Source organism: Diabrotica undecimpunctata, chromosome 4 (assembly GCF_040954645.1).
Source record: "Diabrotica undecimpunctata isolate CICGRU chromosome 4, icDiaUnde3, whole genome shotgun sequence".
NCBI classification, from domain to species: domain Eukaryota; kingdom Metazoa; phylum Arthropoda; class Insecta; order Coleoptera; family Chrysomelidae; genus Diabrotica; species Diabrotica undecimpunctata.
In genome coordinates this window covers 97,462,989-97,475,184 of record NC_092806.1, presented here as the reverse complement: position 1 = coordinate 97,475,184, position 12,196 = coordinate 97,462,989, and the positions used below count along the sequence as shown (strand labels likewise).

The window sequence follows — 12,196 nt, the reverse complement described above, 5'->3', positions numbered from 1 at the left end:
AACGGGAACAGTTGCTGTATCCGGCTCGAAGGACCATGTAGAACACCGGGGGATTTTATCTTCTCCTCCTGACGTGTTGCTCACTGCCTGTTGGGGCAGTACCTTCGATCTGGTTCTAATTATATCTATTAATTAATTAAAATGTGTTACCTTACATTTGGCGATCACACTTCCCGTATTACACTTTAAAAAACATCTTACTACTTGAGAAACTTTATTTTGCGTTAATTGAACATTGTGTGTTGAAAAATGAGCGAATTAATTTTAATTAATCAAATGTGACAGTGACACAATGACTGATGTTTTTTTTTCTAATAAAATTGAGAAGAGAATACGTGATAATCTCGCAATTATGTGCAAAGAGTATATGCAACATCTATCGTGCATTCTCGGGTACAACTCGACTTAAAACTAAAAGTAGTATTTTTTAAAAAAGGGTGTTCGTCATTTGGATCATAATTTTAGGTTGCGCTACGCAACAATAGTCAATATTGGAATTACTATATTAGAATTATGATATATTTATATTGGTTTTTAGGGTAATCCCAAAGCGAATTGAATTGTATTTGATCTTCTCGTTAATTTTTAATATACTTATTCCATATTTAACTTTTTGGCAATTCTATATCATAAAAATCACGATGCTTATCACTGGACATTAGTCAATAAGCAGATAATTAGAAAAAATATTTATTATGTTAGACTCGAAAAATTAGTCGCCATCAACAACCAATGTTTGAAAGATGATATATAAGTAGTGTGTACCAATATATTGATATTTATTTAATCTGCGAATTATCACCCAACTTTCCCAACTGATCATGAATATTAGAATCTGGTCTGATAAGAAAATTGACCAGAGGTATTTTGAAGTAAAAACGTATTAACGCTCGGGTTAAGGCTTAACCTATAATGTTTTTGCATGGGCCCCAAATATTATTTAGCATGACTGCATTACTGCACTGCATTACTGCACACGTCTCAATATTTTGCGTCACGCTAAACATTATTTCGGTCCCATGCAAAAACAACAGACCGAACGATAAGAAATATTCACTTCAGTAAAACAACTGTAAATGTTTTGAAAACTATAATCTTAAACCTTTGTAAAGCATGGAAAAGAAAAATAAGTAGGAACCAGAACAACCATAAAATATACTGATTTTTTATGGTTGAATAATCTCTTAAACACATTAATTGAGCACAGATTGATGAAGAATACAGCAATATATGGCTTATTATGCAGAGAAATACCTTCAAATAGCTAGATTCTACTTGAAGAAGAAGCATTCACTTAAGTTGCAAAATTTATGTATTATCTAAGGAAGGACCTAGATTACGACTGATAAACTTAGCAGCAGCACTAAAAATGACAGTCGCTAACACCTATTTTGAACACAAGAACATACACAAGGTAACCTGGACCTCTCCTGATGGAAAAACATCGAGTCAGCTTGATCACATCTTAATAGATTCAAGGCATGGATTAAACGTAATAAACTGCAGAAGTTATAATAGATGCTGTAATGCCATAACGGCATTACAGTAGCTTGTAAAAGAAATATGGACACAGAAATCCCTCTCCAATGATTAGAACATTGGAATACTTTGCACCATACACAAAAAAGGAGAGATATCTTTGAATGCTCTAACCACAGAGAAATTACGCTTCTAAATACAGCGTATAAAATATTTTCCACAGTGCTATGTCACCGTATGGCACCCTATGCAGAACGGATAGTAGGAAAATACCAGTCTGGTTTAAGAGGTGGTAAATCTACAATTCATCAGATTGCAACCCTGAAACAAATTTTAGAAAAAACACTGGAATATGGCATTGATACTCATCACATATTTTTAAACTAACTGATGAACTCCAGATAGTATATGGAGATGAAAACATAGTACGCTCAATTAAAGCAAACCGAATAGGATGGGCGGGCCACGTACTAAGATCGAGTGACGAAAGACGAACGCCACATTCTGGGAAAGTCCCGATGGCAGAAGGTCAGTTGGTCGCCCAAGAAAGTGATGGAAGCACGCAGTAGCCAGTGATTTGCGCAAAATGGGAATACAGCAATGGGTAATAGCTGCTCAGGACCGACAACAATGGAGGCCAATAGTAAACGCGGCCAAGACTCACATAGAGTTGTAGAGCCAAATGATGATGATGACATATTTATAAACTACAAAGCAGCCTACGACTCTGTGATAGAAGAGAATTGTTCAAAGCAATGAAAGAGCTAGGAATACCAAATCAGTTGGTAAATTTAACAAAACTAACTCTTGAAAAAGTTGAATGTAGAGTACGAATTCGAGAGAACTGTCTGAACCTTTTAAAACAAATAACGGGTTGGGCCAGGATGACCCTCTCTCCTGTATACTATTCAATCAGGCTCTGGAAAAAGTAATACATTGTCACAAATCACAACCATTGGTTCAATATACAATAAATCAGTGCAAATCCTTGCCTATGCTGATGATATCAATATTGTTAGGAGAACTGTAAACGCTGTACGAGAGGCATATGTAGCATTAAAAAAATGAGCTGAAAATAATACTACCGCAGAAATAAACCGCAGAATTTCCACGGCCAACAGATGTTATTTTGGGCTCAATCTCCTCCTTAAATCCACAATTACATCGAGAAATACAAAAATAAAACTCTACAAAACAATAACACTCCCAGTCCTAACATATGGTTCAGAGACCTGGACTCTAACAAAAAGTAATGAAAACAGGATGTTTCGAAAAAAAAAGTACTAAGGCGAATCTATGGAGCAGTGAATGACAAAGGAGTGTGGAGAACATATCAAAAAATTGGAATACATAGAATATGAACAAAATGACCCAGCTAGAAAAACGCCGTTGATAGACCCATTGGTGAGAGAAGAAGAGGAAAACCCAGAACAAGGTTCCTTGATAACATCGATTAAGACATATGACCTTAAGTTAAAAAGGAGTGGCTAAACGATGGATACCGTTAGGTACAAAAAATATTAATGACAATTGCTTGGACTATCATCAAGATATTACACGGAAACTTTTTTAATTTTGGTTCGAAAATAAGTTCTTACCGAACTGACTATTATTGAACTGAACCAAAATTATTCATAAAATGTGTCATATTATTTCAATCAGATTATAAAGATTCCAAATAAATATTGTAAGTCTAATTAAAAAGAATTACATTACATTATTATTTCGAAGATTCGAATTGAAACGATTAATTGATAGAGGTCCGTAATATAAAATGATTAATATTAATATTTCGTATATATATATATATATATATATATATATATATATATATATATATATATATATTCAGGGATTCTACAGTATTCACTGCCTTCACTCGCTCAACCGTTTCCATCTCTCTCTGTTGTCCCATTCTCCATCGTTTAGGCCTCTCTTACTCATTGCGTCGTCCTCTTTCCCTCCTTCCTATGGGGCTCCATTCGGTTATTCTCTTTATCCATATGCTGTCGCTAGTTCTTCTTACATGTCCATACCACTTTAGTCTTTTTATTTTAATATTTCGTTATTTTATAAAATCAAATATCACTAGTTTTATTTTTTAGTATTTGCACTTACTAATTAAAAAAAAAGTGTATACATATTTTGTAATATCTACCAAAAAAAGACAATTCAATATTATTATTTTGTGCAAATAACTTTTATCCTTTAATTATTATTTAATCTTTTTTGTTTAAAATCATTTTAATGTTTCTAAATAAACTATTAAAATATTTTTATATTTTACATTTTAGTACATCCTTTCGCTTTAAAAGAGCCAATACAACAAAATTGTCCCAGATCTCCTCCAGGGCCATATTACAGACCGTATGATCTACATTCCTGTCTGGTGTTTAACAAAGATCTTCAAGCAATTTGTGATAAAAATAATGATCAGAAAACTTCCTGTAAGTATTTTTTGATGCATTTGTTCAATATGACTCTTATTTTGGTACAAAAAAGGTTTATACGAAACTGATGTATATCAAAGACGTCTCTAATTTTATTTTATTTTGGATTATGAAGGGTAAGTCGGAATGAACCAAAGTTTTGTTATTTTAAATAGAAAACCCTAATTTATAAAATATTTTTAAATATATTTTTTAAAAATATGAACAGTTAGTAAAAGGTTTTATAGGTCTAAAGTTAATAATTTTCGAAATGTTAACACCTTTCCAATACAGTAAAATGTTAGTAAAATGCTAATAAAAATGAGTTCAAAATAATATTTACCCAGCTAATAACCTATATTTATAAATACATTAAGACACAGTCGTATACGGTTAATAAAGGACTGTCGAACGTCTTGTAGCATTTCAGATCCAACGCTGGCAAAGACATTTTGTATATAAATTTTTATATTATTCCGCATTGTGGATTCGTCGTTGTATATGTACATCAAAAAAATAGTTCAGTGGAGTAAGTCTTGGACATCTGGGGGGCCATTCTACAAGTACCACCGTATCCAATTCAACTGTTGCTCTAGTTATTATTTAGTACACGTCTATAACATTTTTTGTAGGATGCGATTGTGCTCCGTCATTTTAAAACATATTTCGTCTAATTCCCAAGGAAACATCTTCTAGCAAGCCAAAATTTGTTTTTCTTTATAATTCTTCAAACTGTCGTTGCATTTATGTATGTTGTAACTTTTTATGATTGCTTATATGGCGCTTACTTATTTGTGGATTCTCTATGACAAGTACCATAACTCGAAATTCATTTTCATTGACTAAAGCCCTTGTTGGTATTAATAGTTTTAAATACTCCACATTTCCCGAAAAAACAAAGTGGCTTAAAAGTTTTTTGAAGGCTCTTTTTAGAGAATGTCTTCTGTGCGGATATCTCTGACTATTAGACCAGAGCGGATCTGTAAAAAAAACGAGTAAATTTGAATGTGAGAGACGGCATTCGGATTTTTGCAGAAATAGTTAGGTGATAACTTCAGTAATAATAATTGACTTATCCTTACTCCCAAATAGGTCAGGAATATTAATAAAAAATTTAAAATATTTAAAAATTACTAAAAACATCGATTGTTTTTCCACTTTCCTTTGGTGGGCTGTCTATTATGCTATAAAGATTTTCCAGACGAATTATATAGGTTTCAAGTGCAATCTAAGTGGTTAAAAAATATTGAATAAGAAAAGGCTTGTTTCCCCTCTTTTTTGTATTTATTGCTATTTTTCAGCAAGGGCAATAAATTAAAATATTATTAACCAGCCGTTAACATGACAAATTCATGTCAACCAATTCTTCAGTTGAAAAACTCATACTTATTTAAAATATAAAAAGTTGTTACAAAAAATGCAACTACAAAAATATGACCTACTAACATTTGTGACACAAGTAGGTATATACTATTATTATTACTACTACTACTATTATTTTAATAAATATTGTGATAGAAATATTTAACAATCATTTGTTTCTCAGCATACTTTCTACGTTCTCAGAATGTACCTAGGTACTTACATTAAAAAGTTATTTAACTGATCTTACTTGTAAATACAATTTAACTAAGATATTCTAAATCCTGAGAACAACTGGATTTGACGGGACAAGACTTGCCAATTATCTCAGAACTATATTGGCACCAAATGGAACAATCGAAATAGAGCACACATCTGAAAATATACGTATCGGATGAGTGGTGCGACAAGGTTGCCCCTTATTACCACTAGTATTTAATCTGTATTCGGAATCTATATTACTTAGAGAAACATTAGACGAGGTCCAAGGTGTAATTAATATTAACGGAACTAGCATTAACAATTTCCTCATTTTTACCGTGTATCCGCCACTGCCTAATAGCAAGCAAAGCAAAAGAAAAACTGCAAAATATAGTAAATTCGGTAGTTCGTCATACTGAAAAGTATTTTCAAAGACAACCATAAACGTACATTTATGTGCCAATGGATACATAATAGAACAAGTAACTTCCATATAAAAATTTTTGAATTTTTACACATTTTTAACAATATTAGAACTTAGTCTAGTCAGAATCCGAATGATTAGAAATTACTTTTTTGTCGGTCTTGATCCATATCTGTGAAAGTTGGACAATGTACTCTGAAACAGAATAGATGCCTTTAATATGTATATACAGACGGATGCTCAGAATTTCATATACAGTGATGAGTGTCTTACCACCCGGCAAAATAGCGGAAAGGATAGAAGACAGATTAAGTTGTGAGATAGTACGAGATAAGGCTAGTATTAGACGTGTCTGTTTGACTTCAGTCATAATTATACGGATGACCTCGAAAATATTTTATTTTAATAATTTCTGATGTTAGAATAAATGATTAAATATATTAAGATATATTATAGTAAAAAACATTAATTAGTAGCGATTTTAAATTATAAATCTGTAAGTTTATTTAATAATAAAAATAAATCAACTGAAATATTTGACTAAACTAAAGGTCCGAAAACAATTATTGTATGTGAAATTGGAGTAATAGTTTGAGACGTTGTCTATTGACAAGAAGACTGGGATTCAATTCACACCAAGGGTAAAATTTTTGTTTTACTCAATCAAAAATAATAGAAAATGTGATACATATTAGGTAACAAGTTTTCGAAAAACTCATTATTTACAATTTATTCTTATTCCAATGTTATAAAATAGAAATACAAAATATTTCAAATTCAATTCCAGTTTTACAGTCTTCAGTTGTGAATGGAAAATAATCCATTGAAGACTGTTTAATGTCAAGTCCATCACTAAATTCTCAGTGTTAATATCAATTCCTCTGTACAGGTAATGATTTTCAAAACAATTGACGACATTGGAATGGATGCGCGCGAACAGCTACCTGCTTTAAAGCTAACCAAATCATTAAGCCTTCAAGTTATCAAATAATAACACATCGAGAAGTGTTTTTACGGTAAACAGAAACTTTTTATTGAAAAAACAATTCGTGAAAAGGATTTTAACGGTCGAGGAAAAAGTGCAAATTGTTGTCTAGCATGTGAATGGATTATCAGACAACATGATTAGACAACAATTTGTAAATATGTTTTCAACGATCAACAATTCAGTCTATTATACGTAATTTTTTTACTTATGGATCCGTGTTCGCTCCAAGAGGAGTTCGCAGACGAAGGGAGGTAAATCCAGATTTGGAACTAAGGGACACTTTGATTTGTGCAAGTATTGAGCAAAATCCTATGGTGGATTAGTACGGCAAGAGATAAGGGCTTGCGGCTAGGTGATACTCCTCCGTAGATCCCTACCGGAAGGGCGTCGAACGCCTAAATACCGGGTATATGTATATATATATATATATATATATATATATATATATATATATATATATATATATATATATTGAGCAAAATCCTAACCAATCAACATCTCGTCTCGGAGAACAATATGGAATTCCAAGATTTAGAGTAGGTGAAATTTTGTAAAGACATCGATACCGTCCCTATAAACTTCATAAATCCAACGAACAATTCCCTAGGGATCAATATAGACGTTTAGAATTTTGTCAAAGTGCAATGGAAATGTCACATCAAGATGAACATTTTTTAGAGAACGTTTTGGAACTGCAAAATGAAATTGTCCCAGCCCTTCGTAATTTACAAATACCTTTCGATTCCATATGGTTTCAACACGATAGTTGTCCTGCACATAATTCTCGCATCGTCAGTGAATATCTCAGTGCGACTTTTCCCAATCGATTGATTAGTGGCCACGGAGATATTTTTTGGCCTGCGATCTTGCACCTTGTGATTTTTTTATTTGGGGATATATCAAGTCCAAACTATATTAGAGATATAACGATGAGAACATCGTGCCTTGAACTCTGATCCATCAGACTTTTATAATTCTTTAGTGACAGTTTGGGTTATTGTTCTGCTGCCAATGAAGGCTTATTTGAACATATTGTAAATACGTTTATTTACAATATTTTTTTATTTTTGTAGAATTTTTACTTATTTAAACATTCTTTAAAAGTTCTTTTAATTTTGAAGAATGTTTACTTTATTTTCGAAAGTACGACGATACTGTTTTGTCAATAAGCTTTTTTGTTTTAACTTTAAACACTTCTAATACTAGTAACGACTGACATAAATGTTTAATGATTCAAAGCAAAACGATCTTTGCATAATTTCAAATTATTAAAAAAAAAAGAAAACCACATGTGGGTTTTGAACTCTAATCGTCTGCGATGTCTGTGTCGCAATGTCGAATTCTTACCACTAATCCACGAAGGATTTATAATTATTCCGTCACAAGAGTGTATGAAACTCCTCAAATCATAGTAGAAATTATTCTTGGTTAATAATTTAAAACTTTAGAATAAATAATCACTATTAATTAAATTATTTTATTCACATTTTTGCTTTATTGTGGTCAATCAGTTTTTACTTTATGCGAAATTAAAAAATGGAAATACGTCACACATTCGACGTTACTCATAATAATTATGACCGAGGTGATTTAGCTCGAAGCTAACGTCTAAAGGTGTGAGACTATCGATAGTGGTAATGTAATGTAATATAAATTATAGGTTTCTCCGATTATTTCTCACCTCTACGAGTTTCATCTCTTTTTATTTCACAAGGTAACTGTGTTTTCTATCTCTTACGTTAAAAAGCCGGGTGGTAAGACACTCATCACTGTATACAAAAAGTTACCAACGATGAGGTACTGCCATGTATAAATAAATAAAAAGAACTGTTAAGCACTACCAAAGTGAGAAAAATATAATACTTGAGTCTTGTGTTGAGGCGTGAAAGATGAATTACTCTGAATCATATTAGAAGATAAAGTACGGAGCCATCGTACGTTACCATTCGGATCAGCAACCTTTAAAAGTAGACGGCGCAAGGAGAAGATGTTCATTATTTAGGTTTTGGTTTTTTATATTTGGCTATTCTCTATCGCTAGGTATTCGTTTTTGAGCCAGATAGTTAGGTTTCTATTGTTTGATATTCTTTTCGATGTCTTTATTCTTGATGTTTTTTAATCTTGTTTTATTTGTTTTCTTCTTTCTGGATTAAGCATATTATACGATTTTTTATTTTATTTTAAAATGATTCCGCGACATTATGACATTTGTGACATCTTTAAAGATTTGCCACTCAATTTTAATTTTTTGTCTGATTTCATTTGTTATTTTTCTGCTATTTAAAAACTTTTTGATTATGGAGTATTGTAGTTCATAATATTGTCTTTTCTTTTTAGCGATTATTTGTTTTTTTCGTAGTTCCTACCTATATAACTGTTTAATAATCCATGCCATCCATGCAATCCATAATCCATTCATGTTATGAGTCACAATGCTCTAATTGCGGCCCAGCTGTAACAGTAATTTTAGAAGTCGAATTAACCACTTTGTCAGCAAAGTTCTCGAACTCTTTATCTGTATTTTTATGCGTGTTAAAGTGCTGATTCGTATCTTCGATGGAAATCTAGAACAATTGGTTGTGTATATAAACTGCTCAGCTCTTCATATAAACTGCTAAAGTTCTTCGGACGAAGTGTAGAAGTGAAGTTAATCGAGGCGAGGTGACTTTCTACATACTCGTGAAGTCAAGTAATGTAATGTGACGTGACACTTCGTATTCGAACTTCGGGCCCGTTGACTCGGACGCGAAAAACCGACACAGAACAGAAGTAGAACGAGGCGAAGCGAAGTCGCATGAAGTACCTGTCTAAACTCTCGTACTCGCTGAACTTCGATCACCTTCGCGAGTAGTATAGTGGCCGCTTAAAGAAAAACGTAACAATATTTTTGTCGTTTTTTAGTATCTAGTCAATACCATTTTTAGTGTTTCCATCTGTTGATATCTATGTCCACTTTCGTGTGGTTTTTTTCAAGAAAGATTTTATTGCATAAAATTTATGGTTTTTATAAATAGTCAAATGAATGTGTTACCTTTTTCATTTCTTGTTCTATATCCAAATACTCCTAGACAATTTTTAATTTCTTCGTAAGTACCTATATTTAATTTTTTTGTGTTTTTAAATATATTTTTTTATTTACAGGTATGCATGAAAACTACTTTAATGAAATTACCAGATGGCAGCCTTTTGAAAAACAGCCTTTTCCTTCTTCCGATATTGTGGACAAATGGGGTAAAATGATATTTAGAAAAAAAAGTCGTAGAAGTCATATTTGATAGATATATTAGTAATTAGAGACATGCAAAAAAAATTGGTTCATTTTGACAATAAGATGTATGTTTAATTAACAAGAATGTAATAAAGATTTCTAAATTCTCTAGAACATATTTGTATAATTGTAGTTATTACAAAGATTATGTGACAAACTAACATCTGAATCGATTAAAAATGAAATCAAAAAAAATATATGGTAAGAAACACCAGGCAATGGACAGGCTTAGACTCTTTATATATCTATGAGCTTTTTCTTTTCTCTACTGGCCAAAAATTATTTACATAAATTTTATTTCCATGACATTATCCCACTAATTAATTTTCTTTTTGAATTATGCTAAAGTCCTCAATAGCAAATGTGGTCGCCTTCCAGTGTCCAATTTCAATATTTTTTTTTTCCATCTAGCCTCCCTCAGATCTCTTTCACTTATGGAATTAGCTTTATGTTAATTTAGTATGGAAACATTTTTGCCAGGTTTCTCTTGAGCGTTTGCTTTTTCTTCTCCCTGTTGATTTCTGGTTAATATTCTAGTACAGCATAGAAGGTATATCTGTTCATTTATCAATACATTTTTTTGTTGTTTTTGTCGTAACACCTTACATGAAATAAACTTTAAGCTCTGGCAGGTTAATAGTTAAGATTATTATGATAATATCATCCCTATCATGTAAGAGGTAACAATAAAAAAAATACTTACTCATAATTGGTTTCATTGTAACTTGGACGACCGATTTCGGGGACTACAATTTCCTGCTCAGTCAGGTCCCCGATGAGGTCACTCAACAACTAAGAGCTATTACACTTGTTATAGTATATAAATTATGCAAATATTAGGTAGATATTAAGTATATTTAAATTTTCTTAGTACATTTCAAGTATACAGTAAAACCTCGATATAATGGACTACTTGGGGGAACGGTGTGTCCGTTAAAGCCGAAAGTCCGTTATATAAAAATATGTTTAAAATAAATCAAAACACTTTTTCTTTAATATATAATATGTACACTGTATTCAGATATATATAAGAAATACGAAATACAAACAAAATTCTATTTAATTGTCTTTGGACATTCGTCGTGAAGTGACGTTGTTGTTGATATCGACGCGCTTGCTGTCGGTAATCATATTTTGAAAAAAGAATCAAGTTTCGTTTGCAATTTTGATGTTTGCTGTTTTTTTTTATGATCAACTCTCTAAAATTACGAAAATGCTTAGAATATAGTTGAACTTCGTTATCTGATGAATATAATCAATAAATGCTATTAGAGCGTCGAGATGCGATCTTACCTCTGATAATTTAATTTTTGTCAGTGTTGTTTTGTCATCTTCTTTGCTAACTTCACTTTCATCCTCACTTTTTAGGTTCATAACTTGATCTGCTATTTCACTTTCCGTCCTGATGTTATATCCAGGGTCACCTTCTCTAGCCCAGGGTCACTTTCTTTAGATCTACTTCTAGCCATTGCAAAACATCTTTCTCAGCTACATGTTCTCCTGCATTATTATGTATTGTCCTACAGAAATCAGTAACTTTTAAGCCTTCTATATCTATGCATCTTGGCCATCAAACAAATTCTTCCAACCGTGTTTTAATGTTTGTTCTTTCACCTCCTCCCATGCTGCAGAAAAATTAAAAATTGTTGATTTTAAATTGTAAGACCTTAAGTTTTGCAAGCTACGCTGTCCTCTTGGATATTCTGCATTATCTTTATCGTGCAATACAACCATTACTTCGTCTAAAAACTTGTGATGCATGAGTTGATTAAGTGATGTCGTATTTTTTAACAAAACTATACAGCTAAAGTTGCCATCTTCTGAACGTAGAATATTTTCAGAGGGGTGAGCAGGGGCGTTGTCTAAAAGTAATAAACATTTCACCTCTGCTGGCGGTATTCCCAATTTCTTCTCTTGAAATTTTCTCACCGAAGGTACAAATTCTTTGAAAAAACCAATTTTTGAAAGTATCTAGAAATGTGTCCTCTTATGCTAAAATTTATTAAAATTTTTGTAAAATACAGTGGTATGGGACGGGTTAAGCA

General features: G+C 32.1%; 1 protein-coding gene across 1 annotated transcript in view; it reads left to right on the top strand.

Moving 5' to 3' along the window:
- LOC140439820 (uncharacterized) overlaps nt 1-10,265 on the top strand; it is a 194,620-nt gene extending 184,355 nt beyond the window's left edge. Inside the window, exons 4-5 of the mRNA XM_072529972.1 lie at nt 3,774-3,926; nt 10,025-10,265. Coding sequence (XP_072386073.1) covers nt 3,774-3,926; nt 10,025-10,158 — 287 coding nt within the window. The 3' untranslated portion in view covers nt 10,159-10,265. The remainder of the gene's footprint in view (nt 1-3,773; nt 3,927-10,024) is intronic.
- Nucleotides 10,266-12,196: the final 1,931 nt, after the last annotated feature.